The 20,140-nt window shown below is 44.5% G+C and overlaps 1 protein-coding gene across 2 annotated transcripts in view; it reads left to right on the top strand.

Moving 5' to 3' along the window:
- Nucleotides 1-20,140, top strand: part of LOC311145718 (protein PALS1-like) — a 29,714-nt gene continuing 9,574 nt past the window's right edge. Inside the window, exons 1-4 of one of the 2 annotated variants that reach the window (XM_084182000.1) lie at nt 1-200; nt 14,789-14,913; nt 16,965-17,499; nt 18,722-18,930. In XM_084182000.1, the coding sequence (XP_084038126.1) occupies nt 17,109-17,499; nt 18,722-18,930 (600 nt within the window). In that variant the 5' untranslated portion in view covers nt 1-200; nt 14,789-14,913; nt 16,965-17,108. Of the gene's footprint in view, nt 201-3,980; nt 4,279-14,788; nt 14,914-16,964; nt 17,500-18,721; nt 18,931-20,140 lie in introns of those variants that run through there. The other variant, XM_084182001.1, reaches the window with a different exon arrangement.

Below are 20,140 nucleotides of genomic sequence, written 5' to 3'. Positions count from 1 at the left end.
GGAGACCCTTGACGTCTCAACCCTTGAGTTGGAAATTATTCCTAATAATGCAAGCTACGGCGGGAGAGAGGATCTCGACTGATATTGTGGCACAAAGTTAGCAAAGTTGAGTCTTTCTTCACTCAATTGATACAAAAACAAATGGAATAACATTGGACACCTCAATGAAGTATATATTTTCGACACCGTTGCGGGAAAAAGTGAGTAGTTCTCTTCCATTTCCTATGTGTTTTGGGGTGGCATTGTTTGCAACAGGTTGCCAGGAAGCTAACGTTAGCTAGCATGCTAGCATTATCTAGCGCGAGCTTTTAAAGTTTATGCTACCTAGTAAACTAGCATAATAGAGCATTTCACATCAGGTTGAACTAAAGTTGTTGATGTTTCAACTGTGTGGGTTAACAACTAAATAGTCTATTTGCTTGTGTAAAATTGTCACTGAAATGACCATGTCACTTTTAATCCAACCCATGTCACAGCGAAAAATGTCGCAACGCAATGCCAGGCTAGTTGGCTAAGAAGCTAGCTGGGCGGACTAGTATCTAGCCCAACCCATAGAAATTGAATGATTCTAGTTATTTCTATGGCCCTACCTGTTGCGTGTGTGAAGTTTGGGTGCCTTCATTGATGCACTGTTTGAACAGGCATTTTGTTTATAGCTTTTTGAATAAGACAACGTTTTGCATTTGAGTTCTGCTATTAGCTTACAAGGTGGAATTCTAGCTATGAAAAATGATAGTATTCCAGCCTGGAGTCAGGACGCCAGGATTCTCGCCTTACAACCCTTCCCCTACTGTATTATGTCTCAACATTCTATTTAACCAATTTACCAGTTAGGTACAAATGCATGATGTCGACAAAGGGAATGAGGTGGCTGTCAGTCTGTTTTGACAGCAATGCAATAGTCTGACCAGATAGTCATCAATTAACATAGACTGCTGATCTTCATTTGGTCACCAGCTCTCAACATCTATCAGCACTGAAGTATGCTCTACCACTGAGGTTATGCCAGTATTGTGATATACAGAAGATAGACCTGTTTGATAAATGACCCAAGTCCATATTATGGCCAGAACAGCTCAAATAAGCAAAGAGAAAGACAGTCCATCGTTACTTTAAGACATGAAGGTCAGTCAATACGCAACATTTAAAGAACTTTGAAAGTTTCTTCAAGTGCAGTCGCAAAACCATCAAGCCCTATGAGGAAACTGGCTCTCATGAGTTACCTCTCCTGCAGAGGATAAGTTCATTAGAGTTACCAGCCTCAGAAATTGCAGCACAAATGAATGCTCCACAGAGTTCAAGTAACAGACACATCTCCAAATTGGAGGTCCGAATTTGAGGTTTTCAACAGGACAATGACCCAAAACACACCTCCAGGCTATGTAAGGGCTATTTTACCAAGAAGGAGAGTGATGGAGTGCTGCATCAGATGACCTGGCCTCCACAATCCCCCGACCTCAACCAAATTAAGATGGTTTGGGATGAGTCAGACCGCAGAGTGAAGGAAAAGCAGCCGACAAGTTCTCAGCATATGTGGGAACTCCTTCAAGACTGTTGGAAAAGTATTCCAGTTGAAGCTGGTTGAGAGAATGCCAAGAGTGTGCAAAGCTGTCATCAAGGCAAAGGGTGGCTATTTGAAGAATCTCATATTTTGATTTAACACTTTTTTGGGTTACTACATGATTGCATATGTGTTATTTCATAGTTTTGATGTCTTCATTATTATTCTACAATGTAGAAAATAGTAAAAATAAAGAACAACCCTTGAATGAGTAGGTGTTCTAAAACTTTTGACCGGTAATGTATGTACAGGTCAAACCCGAAAAGCAATACACAATGAAGGGTATCAATGAAGCCCACATCCAGGTACTGTAGATGGCTACAACCTTATCAATCAGGCAGCACCCACACTGATCGCTTATTACCTTCAGCCTGATACTTTCTTGGCCAAAAAGAACACAAGTCCAAATCTTATTAGTTTCCTTAATCACATGCCTCCAGTCAGCTGATAGTGTTCTGCTATTCACAGATAAGGTGGTCTGCCTCCAATCACTTACCTAAAATAGCCAGGAAGGACCCTACCCACCTTGCTTATCAACACCATTGAGAGTGGTTGGTTTCCCCTCAGAATCAATGTTGTATTGTCAACAATCGGTCCTGAATTCTCAAATTAGCCTGTGCTATCATATCTGATGATAAGCTACAGAATGCATGACAGCCAAGAGTGTTCCCCTTATTTTGACAAGTTCGTCATTTAAGGTATTCAGGTACCTGTATCTCCGATACTTCCCCTCATTCATCAACAGCCGAGTGAGCCTAAACCTAAATGGCTCCTAACTATTATGACATCTGCTTTCTGGTACACTTTCAGAATGAGTTTTATTTAAATGTTTTAATTTTAATTGCAAGACGTTGTCCCTGCAGACACTTTACTCATAGTCTAGCCTATAGCTTTTGGAAGTTTAGTAAACATACCGGTTGAACATGGATGGATGTCTTGCGAACTTTCACAAATTTAGACATTTAGGGACATATGCAATGTGGTCATTCTGGTCAACTATGCCCAGCAACAGCAGGTCGAAAATGGAGTTGGCTAGTAGGCCTACTGCCTGGACTGGACTCCTTGGCTTATAGGCTACATTTGTAGATTAGCCTAGCTGCTTGGCTCTCTCTGACTCTGTATCGGTTTCAGTGATAGCCAGGGAGAGGGAGAATTAAAGTGCTAATGCTGTCCCCCTGTCGAGTCATGTTACCTAGCTAGCAGCGCTGATCTGAGGAACTTCCTGGAAGTGTGTGTGTCCAGTGTCCAGCTATTCTCTCCTATGTAGCTGATGTAATGGCATCACCTCATAGGTACAGTAGATCTTCTGCGAACAAAGAGCTAGGCTGTATCATGTAATTTAGCCTACTTGTTTCTTGTGTGAGGAAGCTCATAACCTCCTACTTTCACATTTTATTTGAAACACACACACAGTAGTGAGCTGAGGTGAGGACTGTTCAGCATGTCTGCAGGGCCTGCTCCGGGAGGGACTGGGCCCTGGACCCTGGCCAGGAACACACAGTACCTCAGTGTTCTCTCTGACCTGTTTGTGTCCCCCAGGAATTCTCAATCTGTCGCTCACTCACTGTGAGGGGAATCGCTGTCCCCCACCGGCCCCCGGCCCTGCTGTCCGCCTCAGCTAGGTTACCCTACAGAGGAACTGTTAGGCCTAATTTAACCCCTGCGTGCTCCTACTGCTCTCCTCTCTTCAGAACAGACCTCGGTTCAAATGGAGTAGTAGGTTATGTTTTCTGCAATGGATCCAAATGGAATAGTCCCAAAGGTGCAAACCCTTCTCGTCTGGTAGGCTACTCCTGGCAGCATGCGCGGCTCCAGGGAGGGGCAAGATGGTGCTGAAGCCCCCTCAAGAATAGCCTAGCACCCCCAAGAAAGATTTTATTAGTACATGTATATCATATATTACAAGCACTCCTACCATGCTACCCCAGGAAGAAAAACAATTATAGTAGGCAGAAAAAAGATACTGTTTGATTCAGAATTACCTATTACTCCTTCTTACTGGCTAGAATTTAGCAACGGCTCTGTCTGACCTTTTCAACCAGAGGGGCATTTGTTTGTCCAGTCAAAGTCATGGTTGACTAGCCAGAGAAAGCATTCTATTTATCTAAGTAACAATGCCAGAATGTTGCCCATATGGGAGTAGAAGAGTTTACATATAGAGTAAGTTTGCCTTGCTGTTTTATATATTAACTGTGCTACCATTGCTTCCATTTATCTACACTGCCAAGTTGAAGGTCATGGTAAACTTTTGAACAGATAGAATAGCTGAAAGGACTCCACTTTAATTTTGGAAGCGTTTGAAAGCTGATAAGTGTACTTCTGTAACACTTATTGTAAATGCCATGATCTTAAATGGACTAAAGGCTTTCATATATCCCCCTTTCTCTCTCTCTCCACCATCATACTTCCCATCTCTCCGCCCCCTCTCTCTACCCCCTCCTGGTACGAGGTGGTACGGTACATCACTCTCTTCCCCTTTCCTGGAATTGTCAATATTCCGTGTTGGAATGTGGAGTGAGAGTTCTGGAGAAGATAACAATCCTGGTCTGTTTCTCTTCCACAGTGACGATCTGAGATGATAGGATACACTGACCCACAGCTGAGGTGTTATGAGGACTTTACTTAGCACTCTCTGATTACATGGTATCAGAAGAAAGTTAATAGGCCTAGTTGATTTTTCGGGCCTATATTTCTCTCCTTTTAATATGAGCCAAGAAGTGAGTATAGAAGCACCGTTTGTGAATGCAAATATATTTAGCGGAATTTTAGGCTCTGCCCAGTGTTGATATGGGGTCTTGGCTCAGGGCAGTGGGCTGGAGGAGGGGATGCCTAGACTTCCATTCTTTACTGTAGCCTCAGAAGGCAAATTAAAGTGAGCCATGAAAACAGACACCACCCTTAAGGAGACTATGATTTGGAAATGGGCTGGCTTCAGCTGCTGTTGTGAGGTGCTGTACAGCAGTGTGTGCTGTCACTTTGTCACTGCTGTGCCTCTCCCAGTGCCTGGGACAAGCTGCTTCATGGCCACAGTATAGCAGGGGTGTATTCATTACACCGATTTTGTTGCAAAACGTTTAATCTGTTTTTAAAATGAAACCGTTCACTCTAAATGGAGAACGTTTTGTAACGGAAACGGGAGTTTCTGTTGGACAAATTCAGGTAGGTCCCTCCCCGTTTCGTTCTGTTTGCTCTGTTTACTTCCGCTTGGTTCTTAACCTGTAAACGGTTTCCATTGCAAGACATAATGAATACACTCCAGGTTTGTCCTCTAGCCTAGATGTGGAGTCGACACCTACTTCAGGTCAGGACCCTGTGTGGCTGTCCTCACCTCACACACCACCATGATGTCACCAGGCTGTTGCACAATATTTATTTGTAAATCAGATGTAGCCTAGAGAAGGAGTGGTATGTTTGGCTAAAAGATAGTGGTCACATTGTGTTATTTGTTTAGGTGTACCAAGTGACAAGTAAACTTTATGCAATACTAGCACTTAGTGACGTGAGTCGTACTGTCCTAAATGGTAATATGCAATGTAATGGTCAGAGGCTACCCACTATTTTAGCGTGTGTGTTAATGACCTTGAATTAGTTAATGAGAGGGTGTGTGTTGTGTAAAGACTCCAAGTGTGTTTCACAGCCCATTATGGGCCCAGTGGGCGAGATGACATCAGACAGAGAGACAGACACTCTATACTCATAGCTCTTGTTGACTCAGTCAGTTGGGACCTGTAGCTTTGTTCCTCTCACTCTGCTTTGAACCAGAAAGTAATGTCACACCCACAGCCTAGGGCACCCCTGGGCTGGCTCACTGCACCTGTTGCTAGCTTCCCCCTAAAAAGAAAACACCTGCACAGTACGTACACACACACTGCCCTTCCGCTCCTCCCATAACCACAGGCGATGAACCTGTTCCAACTACCTTAACTGTCACATTCTAGTCTATATAAATCAGGTTTCCCCAACTGGCGGCCCATGGGTGGTTTTATTTGGCCCCCAAGTTTTCTGAGCAAAACAAAAGTAAAATGTTTTTACATTTTCATTGTTGGACATAAGACTGTAAAAACACCAGTTATTTTAATTTTGGAAATCTGTTCCGAAGTATTCCCACACAATAGAGACACGTGATCGTATATAAATGTAAGCAAGGTTTGAAATGATAATGTGTTTGTCAAATATTATATTTGTTTGGGATTTGTATTTATGTTCTGTCCCCCCTGAGGTTGAGAAGACCAGGAGGTAGGGCTGGGCGATATATTTAATTAATTTGATTGTATGTTTTTGTGCGACATTCCCAAATTCCTGTATCGCAATAATCACTTTTTTTTGGTGGGGTCTTTATGAGCGTTTGTCTGCTTGTTCTCATGTCTTTTTCTTCTAGTCTCCTTCACTCCTTCTGTGCTGTGCATTGCAGTACCACATAGGTTACCACAAGCAACATTTTAGCCAAAGACCGTTATATGAGTCTGTGTTTTATAAATGTGCAATAAGCATGAAACACAATTATACAAGGAATTGGCAACTTGTTCTCATTCTGAGAAATAAGGTAGGCCACTTGATTTCAACATCTGAACAAAGTGGACAGGCTAGCATGCTGTTCAAACAGCTGGAGACAGACAGAAGGGTGTGTTCATAACAATTAAACTGTTTCCTCTCTTGTTAGCTAGCATATAGATCCAAGTTGGCTAAACTTGAAATATAAAGATTAGCTGGCTACTCACTAGCACGTGGGCTTGTGCTTGAGAGATTGTTTGAGACCTGTGTTAATTTTCTATTACGCCTGCTACAAGAAGTTAGTCGTTATTAGTGAATGTGCATTATGCATGGTTTTTAGGGCATTTTCATACAGACTTAAAAGCCAGATCAGTGATTATTGCAAAAAAAGCAGGTTAAACTATTTTGATAAAATAATTACATTATTAGTGGATCTTGTGGTTGTGGAAGGGTTATACTTTTGGTCATGTAGTGTATGTGGATACCTGCTCGTCAAACATCTCATTACAAAATCATGGGCATTAATATGGAGTTGGTCCCCCCTTTGCTGCTATAACAGCCTCGTCTCTTCTGGGAAGGCTTTCCACTAGATGTTGGAACATCGCTGCGGGGACTTGCTTCCATTCAGCCACAAGCATTAGTGAGGTCGGGCACAGATGTTGGGCAATTAGGCCTGACTCGCAGTCGGTGTTCCAATTTGTTCAATGGGGTTGAGGTCAGGGCTCTGTGCAGGCCAGTCAAGTTCTTCCACACCGATCTCGACAAACCATTTCTGTATGGACCTCGCTTTGTGCACGGGGGCATTGTCATGCTGAAACAGGAAAGGGCCTTCCCCAAACTGTTGCCACAAAGTTGGAAGCACAGAATCGTCTAAAATGTCATTGTATACTGTAGCGTTAAGGTTTCCCTTCACTGGAACTAAGGGGCCTAGCCTGAACCATGGAAAACAGCCCCATACCAATATTCCTCCTCCACCAAACTTTACAGTTGGCACTATGCATTTGGGCAGGTAGCGTTCTCCTGGCATCCTCCAAACCCAGATTTGTCCGTCGGACTGCCAGATGGTGAAGCGTGATTCATCACTCCAGAGAACGTGTTTCCACAGTCCAATGGCGGCGAGCTTTACACCACTCCAGCCGACACTTCGCATTGTGCATGGTGATCTTAGGCTTGTGTGCGGCTGCTTGGCCATGGAAACCCGTTTCTTGAGCTCCCGACGAACAGTTCTTGTGCTGGTGGTTTTTTTTAGGCGCTACGCACTTCAGCACTCGGCGGTCCCGTTCTGTGAGCTTGTGTGGCCTACCACTTCGCGGCTGAGCCGTTGTTGCTCCTAGACGTTTCCACTTCACAATAACCGCACTTACAGTTGACCGGGGCAGCTCTAGCAGGGCAGAAATTTGATGAACCGACTTGTTAGAAAGGTGGCATCCTATGACGGTGCCATGTTGAAAGTCACTGAGCTCTTCAGTAATGCCATTCTACTGCCAATGTTTGTCTATGGAGATTGCATCACTGTGTGCATGAATTTATACACCTGGTTGTGTGGTTGAAATAGCCGAATCCTAATTTGAAGGGGTGTCCACATACTTTCATTTTTTATATATATATATATATACACTGCTCAAAAAAATAAAGGGAACACTTAAACAACACAATGTAACTCCAAGTCAATCACACTTCTGTGAAATCAAACTGTCCACTTAGGAAGCAACACTGATTGACAATAAATTTCACATGCTGTTGTGCAAATGGAATAGACAACAGGTGGAAATTATAGGCAATTAGCAAGACACCCCCAATAAAGAAATGGTTCTGCAGGTGGTGACCACAGACCACTTCTCAGTTCCTATGCTTCCTGGCTGATGTTTTGGTCACTTTTGAATGCTGGCGGTGCTTTCACTCTAGTGGTAGCATGAGACGGAGTCTACAACCCACACAAGTGGCTCAGCTCATCCAGGATGGCACATCAATGCGAGCTGTGGCAAGAAGGTTTGCTGTGTCTGTCAGCGTAGTGTCCAGAGCATGGAGGCGCTACCAGGAGACAGGCCAGTACATCAGGAGACGTGGAGGAGGCCGTAGGAGGGCAACAACCCAGCAGCAGAACCGCTACCTCCGCCTTTGTGCAAGGAGGAGCAGGAGGAGCACTGCCAGAGCCCTGCAAAATGACCTCCAGCACGCCACAAATGTGCATGTATCTGCTCAAACAGTCAGAAACAGACTCCATGAGGGCCCGACGTCCACAGGTGGGGGTTGTGCTTACAGCCCAACACCATGCAGGACGTTTGGCATTTGCCAGAGAACACCAAGATTGGCAAATTCGCCACTGGCGCCCTGTGCTCTTCACAGATGAAAGCAGGTTCACACTGAGCACATGTGACAGGTGTGACAGAGTCTGGAGACGCCGTGGAGAATGTTCTGCTGCCTGCAACATCCTCCAGCATGACCGGTTTGGCGGTGGGTCAGTCATGGTGTTGGGTTCTTTGGGGGGCCGCACAGCCCTCCATGTGCTCGCCAGAGGTAGCCTGACTGCCATTAGGTACCGAGATGAGATCCTCAGACCCCTTGTGAGACCATATGCTGGTGCGGTTGGCCCTGGGTTCCTCCTAATGCAAGACAATGCTAGACCTCATGTGGCTGGAGTGTGTCAGCAGTTCCTGCAAGAGGAAGGCATTGATGCTATGGACTGGCCCGCCCGTTCCCCAGACCTGAATCCAATTGAGCACATCTGGGACATCATGTCTCGCGCCATCCACCAACGCCACGTTGCATCCAGGAGTTGGCGGATGCTTTAGTCCAGGTCTGGGAGGAGATCCCTCAGGAGACCATCCGCCACCTCATCAGGAGCATGCCCAGGCGTTGTAGGGAGGTCATACAGGCACGTGGAGGCCACACACACTACTGAGCCTCATTTTGACTTGTTTTAAGGACATTACATCTAAGTTGGATCAGCCTGTAGTGTGGTTTTCCACTTTAATTTTGAGGGTGACTCCAAATCCAGACCTCCATGGGTTGATAAATGTGATTTCCATTGATAATTTTTGTGTGATTTTGTTGTCAGCACATTCAACTATGTAAAGAAAAAAGTATTTAATAAGATTATTTCATTCATTCAGATCTAGGATGTGTTATTTTAGTGTTCCCTTTATTTTTTTGAGCAGTGTATATTAGTGTACACTGAGTGTACAAAACATTATGAACACCTGCTCTTTCCATGTCATGTAATAGACTGACTAGGTGAATGCTATGATCCCTTATTGATGTCACTTTTTAAATCCACTTCAATCAGTTTGGATGAAGGGGTGGAGACAGGTTAAAGAAGGATTTTTAGGCCGTGAGACATGGCTTGAGTATGTGTGCCATTGAGGGTGAAAGGGCAAGACAAAATATTTAAGGAACTTTGAACAGGGTATGTAAGTAGGTGCCAGGCACACCAGTTTGTGCAGAGGCGGTGCGTGGGTAAAATCACTGGGGAAGCCAAGCCAGAAAAAACGTGTTGTTTGCTCTATAACCTGTTAGCACGGTTGCAAGGCATATGAACTATCTAGGCCTATGGCCGAGACCGTAAGAAGACAGTGGTAGAATAAATTAAACACACCTTTTGTTTAATCACAAAACCGGAGCACAACCTCTGTCCACAAAGCATATCGCATGTAGTTACGTGACCTACACTACCGTTCAAAAGTTTGGGGTCACTTAGAAATGTCCTTGTTTTCGAAAGAAAAACTATTTTTTGGTCCATTAAAACATCAAATTGATCAGAAATAGTGTAGACACTTAATGTTGTAAATAGCTATTGTAGCTGGAAACAGCTGATTTTTTAAAATAAATAAATGGAATATCTACATAGGCGTACAGAGGCCTATTATCAGCAACCATCAGTCCTGTGTTCCAATGGCACGTTGTGTTTGCTAATCCAAGTTTATCATTTTAAAAGGCTAATTGATCATTAGAAAACCCTTTTGCAATTATGTTAGCACAGCTGAAAACTATTGTGCTGATTTAAAAGAAGCAATAAAACTGGCCTTCTTGAGACTAGTTGAGTATCTGGAGCATCAGCAATTGTGGGTTCGATTACAGGCTCAAAATGGCCAGAAACAAATAACTTTCTTCTGAAACTCGTCAGTCTATTCTTGTTCTGAGAAATGAAGGCTATTCCATGCGAGAAATTGCCAAGAAACTGAAGATCACGTACAACGCTGTGTACTACTCCCTTCACAGAACAGCGCAAACTGGCTCTAACCAGAATAGAAAGAGGAGTGGGAGGCCCCAGTGCACAACTGAGCAAGAGGACAAAGACGGTGTCTAATTTGATAAACAGATGCCAAACAGGTCCTTAACTGGCAGCTTCATTAAATAGTACCTGTAAAACACTAGTCTCAACGTCAACAGTGAAGAGGCGACTCCGGGATGCTGACCTTCTAGGCAGAGTTCCAATAAAAAGAAAAGATTAAGATGGGCAAAAGAACACAGACACTGGACAGTGGAAGATTGGAAAAAAGTGTTATGGACAGACAAATCGAAGTTTGAGGTGTTCGGATCACAAAGAAGAACATTTGTGAGACGCAGACCAAATGAAAAGATGCTGGAGGAGTGCTTGAAGCCATCTGTCAAGCATGGTGGAGGCAATGTGATGGTCTGGGGATGCTTTGGTGGTGGTAAAGTGGGAGATTTGTACAGGGTAAAGGGGATCTTGAAGAAGGAAGGCTATCACTCCATTTTGCGACGCCATGCCATACCCTGTGGACGGCGCTTGCTTGGAGCCAATTTCCTCTTACAACAGGACAATTACCCAAAGCACAGCTCCAAACTATGCAATAACTATTTAGAGAAGAAGCAGTCAGCTGGTGTTCTGTCTATAATGGAGTGGCCAGCACAGTCACCGGATCTCAACCCTATTGAGCTGTTGTGGGAGCAGCTTGGTACGTAAGAAGTGCCCATCAAGCCAATCCAACTTGTGGGAGGTGTTTCAGGAAGCAAGGGGTGAAATCTCTTCAGATTACCTCAACAAATTGACAACTAGAATGCCAAAGGTCTGCGAGGCTGTAATTGCTGTAAATGGAGGATTCTTTGACGAAAGCAAAGTTTGAAGAAACAATTATTTCTATTAAAAATCAGTATTTCTAACCTTGTCATTGACTACATTTCCTATGTATTTTGCTGTCTTTCCTGTTAAAACTAATTTAATGTATGTTTTCATGGAAAACAAGGACATTTCTAAGTGACCCCAAACTTTTGAACGGTAGTGTACAGCATGGTCAAGCAAGTTAATTTTTCAGACTACTAAAAAACTATTGATTTAGAACCACGGAGAGTTACCTCAAGTCGTAAAGAAAACAGGAGCTGCCTCCACTTTCAGCACCATTTGAATTTCAACATCATCAATTCACCTATGCTTAGTCTAAAACAGTGACAACTAAAAGATACTGAAAAACAATTTAGTCCAATCAACATTAGCTAAATATGATGTGGCTGTCCATGGTTCTGATCTGGTGTGTGTTTGTTCAAGTGGAAAAACACATTGACTCACCCTACTTGTAGTGAAACAAACGCCAATGCCATCCTCTCATGTTGACGAAACGGTCTATGACTCTGTCATACTGTACACGCTTTAGTTTTTTATTGTCCTAGGCTACCTGGCTAAAACGCTAGCCTAACTTCCTTTCATGGGCAATGTTATGTAGTTCACATTAGCCTTCTACATCTTGAACTTTCATCCTCTCAGGCCAGGGGCACAATGTATGATTTTATGGTTGTATCATAATCGCCGTTATAATCATTGGTCAGTACGGAGAGTTAAGTAAAACCACAAGTCCAATTCCCTATCTCCACCCATGGCTAATTTAGGAAAGGGACCATTTTTGCTAGCTAGCCACCAGAGTACAACAAAACAACGATATTCAACAATTCAAGTTTCTGTCAATGACGTGTATGCTCTTGACGTGATAGGAGTGAAGCCAAATCCAAACTGGCTTCCCTTTTTTTTCTTCTTTTTTTTGCGGCAGGACCATTCACAGTTGAGCTCACTCAAGTTTAGCTCAACGCTGATTGGCTTTTATTTTATAATTTCTTTTTTTTATCAAGGGAGGCCAAATGCTCGCTGGCATCCCTTGCATTCAATGCTACGGGCGGCAACAATGTCATACTTTTTTACCAGACAGCATCAGATGGCGTACACACAGAGACAGAGGGGCGCTGTTTAGCTCGCTCTGAGGCTTTCTCCGGTGAGATACATTCAGCCTATTGCGAATTGAAATTTTTTATTTTGTATTGTTTTTGGGTACATTTTTGGGGGAAGCCTGGCTTCCCTTGGCACCCATGAATACACGCCACTGGGTGTATTCATGGGGTATTCACTGCTGGGTTTTTCACACTCAACATTTCCCGTGTGTATCAAGAATGATCCACCATCCAAAGGACATCCAGCCAACTTGACAGAACTGTGGGAAGCATTGGAGTCAACATGGGCCAGCATCCCTGTGGAACACTTTCGACCCCTTGTAGAGTCCATGCCCCGACAAATTGAGGCTGTTATGAGGGCAAAACAGGGGTGCAACTAAATTTTAGGACGGTGTTCTTAATGTTTTGTACCCTCAGTTTATATTGTGTATCACCCATACATTTGAATAATCTAAATAGGATTTTTAGGCCAGGAGGACGACCACTAACTCTACCAAGGTGCTTGGCTAAGCCCCACAGCAACAGATGGTCCACTCCAAGGGCACAGTGTGTTTAACCTGCCTAATGGGCATGAATCCTCTACGGGGAGGGGAAGGTCCTGCCAGACGAGATTAGCTCAAGATCTTAATGGAGTGTGTGTTGCTGCCGTCTGTATGTGTGAATGGATGTGTAGATTATGGCTCATTTGCGGTGTTGGTGAGAACTGTAAATAAACCAGAAGGCTTAAACCTATACCTTTCTCAAGAAGATGACCAGACTAGATTTCAATTCATTCAGACTTTACTTCCAATTAGTCCCACCCTCTCTCCCAAACAAATACACACTCATCACACCAGATTACAACCATGCTACAGCTGTTATTTGGAAAGGGACGAAGCCAGCCCTTATGTTGAAAGTTAGAAATGTTTTAGACAACCAGTTGTAATTCTAAAGCAAAAGGAAACTAAACTCAAAGGGTTTTTAGAATGGCCATTGTTTTTACAGTGTTTTCAACCACTGTTGTAATCCATAACATCTTATTTTCCGGTCTTCACCTGCATTGATGCTCTTGAAATGGTAACAATATGGGCTTTGAGAGGCTGGGCATCAAGTCAGTGCTTGTTTACATGGCTCTGTAAGGAACATGGAGTAACGTATTCTTCTCTGGCCAACTCTCATGGAAATTGTGTCCATTGAACACAACGGAGGTGTCAGTAAGTAGAAAGACAAGTCTGACACTTTCAATGTAGGGGAAGCCGTCAGCCTTCTTCATCTACATAGTGTTCTCTGTTCTGCTTCTGTAGTACAACAATGGGAGAATAGGATACTCAAGGCCATAAAAAGAATACATTTTCTGCTACGAGAGGATAGTGTGTGTTTCTCCTCACGCGCCAACTCATCCAGTGAGTGCTACTGTAACAGTTACTCATCTAACCTAAACCTACGTCACTCACTGAAACTACATTATTCATTCGAAGCGTCTGCTCTGCTCCTGTGTGAGTGTGTTTCCAAGGACAAATGGGCTGCTTCACTTCCACATCACCACAGATTCTTTACTAGCTTTACATTCTTTTGTTACTTTTTCTGCACTAAAAAACATCTGCATATTTTCCGTAGTGCGGTTTGACAGTTATACAGTTGATTCGGAAAGTATCCAGACCCCTTCACTTTTTCCACAGTTTGTTACTTTACAGCCTTATGCTAAACGTTTAGTTTTTTTCCTCATCAATCTACACACAATAACCTATAATGACAAAGCAAAAACAGGTTTTTAGAAATGTTAGCCAATTTATTACAAATAAGAAACCCATACCTTATTTACATAAGTATTCATACCCTTTGCTATGAGACTCGAAATTGAGCTTGTGCATCCTGTTTCCATTGATCATCCTTGATGTTTCTACAGCTTGATTGGAGTCCACCTGTGGTAAATTAAATTGATTAGACATGATTTGGAAAGGTACACACCTGTCTATATAAGGTCCCACAGTTGACAGTGCATCTCATCGCAAAAACCTAGCCATGAGGTCGAAGGAATTGTCCGTAGAGCTCTGAGACAGGATTGTGTCGAGGCACAGATCTGGGGGGGGGGGCGCACCTGTGTTATGTTTTTCCCAACTCTCATTTCAGCAGTTTAGTGACATCTCAGAAGTGTGGTCATATTTTCTCCCTCGGGCAACTTCCTCCATATATCTTAATTAGTAGACTCCCCATACTACTACCTTGAAGAATAAACAAAAAAATACCTTCACAGTTCCAGCACATAATACCTTGAGGAATCTAAAAAATGTCGTAGTTACTTTCGGCACAACCTGGTCTGCAACAATGATGTTGGTATTGATATCTGTAATGGCAGTGTGGTGACGCTTCAATTCCAGCCAGAGAGAGAGAGACACACACACACACACACACACACACACACACACACACACACACACACACACAGTTGTCACACACGGTTGTGGTGCGTTCTCTCCAAACACACCAGTGCTCCCAACCCCCCCTGCCACCTCCCTTCCCTGGTCCTCTCCGTTCCCCCTGACTGAGCTAGCTGACTGAGTGCCTGCCTGTTGATCCTAGGAGGAGGGGGATAACCACTGATCCACAGCCTGGGAGAAGACCCACTACCTGTGGGGAATATACAGAGAGGAGAGTCCTCAGCCTACCTACTACTAGAGCGCACCAACTAACCAACCAACACGTGGGTAAGGACATAGGACCCTATGTTTCTCCTCTCCCTTATTCGACAGTCCTCCCCCTTCTTGAGTGTGTGTGTGTGTGTCTTTGTGTTTTGCCTCCTTTAATTTTCAGGGCTGTGGAGTGGGGACCTCCTGCCCGCTGACAAAGCTGTTGTCATGGAGACGTGTCTGGGACTGTTGCAGCACAGTAATCTCCACACAGCAGAGGCCATTGGAGGGAGGGAGAGGGGGCGCCCAGACGAAAAAGAGGCAAAAAGGGGGAGTAAAGAAAGAGTAGATGGGGGGGTGGGGGGGTTGTGTGAGACAAGGAGTGGCCCAGAGATCTTATTCAGATTCACAGGATGACAGGGCAGATGTAATTGTGTCTGACCAGCGTACACCCACACATAAACAACACACAGGAGTACTACAGGCTGCTTTGCAGGTTAGGGTGTTCTTTGTGGACTTGGTGTTACTAATGGTGACCTTCTGTGTTTGTTGTACATATTGTTAATAGTATTCTAGTCGGCTTGTTTTGTTCTTGAAACAGTAGACTAAGTGCCTGTGAAGGACATACCGTAAGTGCAAGACCTGAGGTTTGTGTCCAGCTCGGAGTTGGACTAACTAGGTAGATAGGAATGTGACCGGGCATGTGGACGGGGGGTGGATCCACGGATGTAGGGATAAAGGTTATCTATTCTCCTAGCGTCCGGGGTCATGTGACCAGCACTGGGCTTGTGACTCCTGATTTGGCTGGTGTTGGTTGTCTTCCTGCAGGGTTCTACACTAACTTTTTCCACTGGTGGCACTGGTGCTACCAACTTTTTCAGCACATGATTTGGTGGCACCAATTAAAAATGAATAAATAATGATAATTGATAATGGCCTGGCCTGTGTCCCATAATGTGCCTGCATTCCATACAGAACCAGGCTAATAATGAATATCTATCTTTTAAATTAGCCTGCCCTTGTGTTCTTACTTACATTGATTTGGATAGATTTACTGTAACAGCTAAGAAAAGAGACTGTTAAAATAAAGTGCAAAATGTTTTTATTGTAGATTTCAAAGTGCTGTTTTCTGCTAAATCATCTAGAGGGCAGAAATTTATTTTGAACGATACTTGCTCTGAATCACACTTATTTAATAGAAAAACAACAACATTGGTGGTCCACAACAACGACCACGTTTACATGCGCACAGTATTCCGGATAGTAGCTCATAGCCTGCTTAAGGTCTTATTCGAGATAAGCTATTTACATGCACCTTTGATATTCCGCTCACTGGTGTCCCTGTACACATGAATAATCAGAATATTCCTAATTTCAGTTCAAATGTGTTAAATGGAATAGTAACTGAATTCTGGACTCTGACTGTAGGCCTATAACCTCTCACATGTAGCCTAATATAATATTAACTCCTGCAGAATAATGCGTTTCTTGTAGTAAAATGATACAACAAATGTTAATTTTGTCACAGGAACAGGAGTGGAGAAATATGATTTATTTCTTTCAGCATCTCTTGAGAAAATGCGAATGTGCATGAGTGCACTTGTTGTGTCAAGGCTTAAAAGTGCTCTGTGTGTGAGACGGCTAAGGTGTTTGTTTAGTTTAAAACAGTCTGTGTAATATAAGGTGATAACAGGGTGATAATGGCGTCCTTGGCCTGTGCTGTCTCACCCAGCTGGCAAACAGACTGACAGACGGCAGAGGGAGGGACCTGTAGAGAGAGAAGAGGAAAGTGTAGTAGCTAGGTGTCTGTCTGTGCTGGTCGGCCTATTTGTGTAAATAGCCTAGTTTCTGTCTTCCGCTTAAAGTGTATGTTAGGTTGTTTACATTGGGTTGTGGGTAGAGGTTTTTGACATTGGGTTTGGGGGCTGGAGTGGTGTGTGTGTGAGAGTGATTGTCTAAAAAGCTCATTCTTTTTGGTGGAATTGTGAGTGACTATGAATCCTCTGTTGTTGTATTGAAATGTTAGGTAGTGTAGGGCATGCTAATGTGCATATTATGTTGTGTTTTGTACCATTCTAACCTTTCCTACCTTCCTGTTCTCTATGTGTCCCCCTCTCCTGGAATCCCAGCATCTGCTGAGTCATCAGTAGTGAGTCAGGGTGTCATGGCCGCCGGGCACAGGACACGCAGAGATCACCCCTCATAGTGCTTCCCCCCAGCCAGCCACCTGCAGACACACACACACACACACTGGAGGAGGCGCAGGGGTGGTAATGATGACCACTTCACATATGAACGGTCACGTGACTGAGTCAGACGGCGGAGGTGGGGGAGGAAGTGGAGGAGTCGAGTCGAACCAGGAGGAGCCCCAGCAGTGGCACAGGGAGATGGCGGTGGACTGCCCAGGGGACCTGGGTGCCCGTACCCTGCCCGTGCGGCGCTCTGCCCAGCTGGAGAGGATCCGTCAGCACCAAGAGGACCTGAGGAGGAGGAGGGAGGAAGAGGGCAGGAACAGACAGGAGCTAGATCTTAACGCTTCCATACGGCTCAAGAAGCTGTCTCAGAACCCCAAGGTGGGCATCGATAACCCCACCTTTGACCCCATCGAAGGCCCTGTAGGGCCCCTGGGACTGCCGCCCAACCTTGGGGCCCCCACTCTACTGGGTGAGTAGGACTGAGTATGAGAATACTCTTACAATTTAATAGTGTTCTATTAGGTTGTGATTCTGAACAGAATAGTTATTTGGCGTTAGCCTTGAGCACTAGCAAGGATAAAGTGCTAACAAGCAAGTGGTCGTCTCTTGCAGAATTTGAAATCGACCCCTATCCCCCAACCATACTATGTAAGTCTGGCAAAATTTCTGCTGAGAAAACAAGGTGAAGAAAGTGCCATTTTGCTTAAACCAATCCTTTCAGATTTATAGGAGTGGATGTGGGGGGTAGGGTCGTTTTTGGAATTCTGGATAGGCCTCTAGCTGTCTGTGGCTTTCCCTCAGTCTCTTAACCCAAGTTCACTGTTTCTGTTCTAGGTAGGCTTATGAATGAGACAGAACAAATACACCCACACACACAGCAGTCTATAGGCCTGTAGTCAGTGCATTCTTCTTCTAAAGCTCTCTGAGGGAGTCCTGCTTTACTCCCACTTAATTCTCTGATGATCGGGAGGCTGGGGTCTGGGAAAGACTGAGACTGAGGGAGGAGGAGGGAGGGAAGAGGTGTGTGTGGTAGCAGCATTCCTCAGGGGGGATATGGGAGGGGGGGGGGGACCCTGTGAGAGGTGGTTAATTAAAAAGTATGTTACAAAACATTCTGACCCAGGCTACAATGGCTGCTGTCTCTCCCAGGGTGGGTGGCCCTCCTCTCCTCCATTTTCTGCCCTTATTTTTCTTTTTCTTCCCCATCTCCTGTCCTTTGACTGCTCTACCACTCCTCCTGCCAAGTTAATAATGCATTGAAATTATACATATCATATAGCCTAGCCTAAGAAAACAATATGTAGGACAGAAGGTACCCAGTGAAGTCAATGGAGCGTGAAAGTAGATCCTCAATCAGATGAGATGACAAGCCTCCCACTTAGATCCTCCCTTTTAGACACACACAGACCATCTCCTTATTTTGGTCTTAGTTAGACTGGACAGATATGTCTAAGAGAGGGGTCTGGATTTGAGAGAGCTGGTAAGGTTTAAGATATTAGTATTTTGGAGTTGTATTCCAGATGTAAATATCCTGTCTTGACTATAGTCCCTGTATGAGTTCACTGTAATTCTTTCCTGATTCTGAGCATTTGTCTTGTCTGGCTTTTGTGTACTGTATTTGTATGGTTGATCTGTCTGTGCAGTATATGTATGCCTGACTCTCCCCCTTCCCCCCCTGTCCCTGCCTACAGAGTTGGAGGAGCTGCTGATGTCCCTGAAGCAGGTGCAGCACTGCCTGTCTGACGCCCAGAGCCAGGAGGACGTGGAGCTGGTGCTGCAGCTGGTCCAGAAGACTGACTTCCAGAAGGCCTTCAACATCCACAACTCTGTGGCCCAGCACATGAACAGGCCCAGCCCGCCCTTCCCACAAACAGACCGCGCTCAGGGCCTGGCACAAGAGGTGAGTCCTGATCTGGAGTCCGTTTGGGGTGTTAAGGTTAGGGTAAGCTGATCCTAGATCTGTGCTTACGGATCTGGCCCAGCAGCACATGAACCGACCCAGACCGCCCTTCCCCACACACACTGCCATCAGGGCCTGGTCCAGGAGGTGAGACCCAGATGCTGATATCAAGTCAGTTTGCGGTATTACTATGTAACAGTTGAGTGTAGGACTTGCGACGGGTAAACTGCTCCTAGATCTGTGCCTACGGATGTGGCCCCGAACATTAACTGGCTCAGGAAGAAAGAGGAAGACTCCGTTAGACACTGATCCAGTGTGTTTTCTTCAACATGGTTAAGGGTAGGATTTGTGGAGGAGTAAGCTGATCCAAGGATCTGTTGCCTATGGGCAACGTCTACCCGGAGCATACCGAGTAGGGCTAGGGAAGAGGATGGAGCTAGGGCTGATGGTCGAATAATACAGAACAATGCTCCTGTATACCGAATTCCAAATCAACCCTTCACTCCACTGGTCTTAGGCCCACTTCAGACTGCGTGGGAACTAGAATAGAAGGAAATGGGAGGGGGACAGAAACACACAAACTTGATCTGAGGCCAAGCGAACAGGCCAAAAAGTGAGGCCTGAGGAGGGTCTGTGTGACGCAATGACAGGAACACATGCACTAAGGCACGCACATAAATATTCACACACACACATATATATATATATATATATATGCTGATATAGATAGATATATATATGCATGCACACACACACGATCAAGTACGACTTGTAGGAGTTGTGGAAAATGTTGCCTAAATTAGGTAGATGACTAGTCTTGAAGTTGAAGTTCAGCAGAGTGTGCAGTGTAAATGTTTTTAATGGGCAGAAACCACTTCAACGTACTAAATGACTTTTTGAATATTTTGTCCACTAATGACACTTAATTGAGGAATCGCCTGGAATCGCTGTAGTGTGAAGAAGTGTTAATGACACACAATAAACTTGTTAATTGTTGTTTTCTTGTTCTCTCATGCTGTCCATTCTGCCCCAGCAGCACAGAACAGCTCTTGTACTCAGCCCCATCATTAGAGCCCAGACTCATGTAGAACTCAAACTCACTGACCTGGACTGGACAAGACAGGACACTTACATTTGGGCCTCTCTCTCTCTTTGTCTGAGGCTGCTGTCTTCACCATTATAGACACACTGACAGGTAGCCAGAGCCACC

Source organism: Coregonus lavaretus, assembly GCF_964263955.1.
Source record: "Coregonus lavaretus genome assembly, chromosome: 18".
Classification (NCBI taxonomy): Eukaryota; Metazoa; Chordata; class Actinopteri; order Salmoniformes; family Salmonidae; genus Coregonus; species Coregonus lavaretus.
The sequence above is the reverse complement of the archived record's forward strand: the minus strand, read 5'-3'. Positions and strand labels throughout refer to the sequence as shown.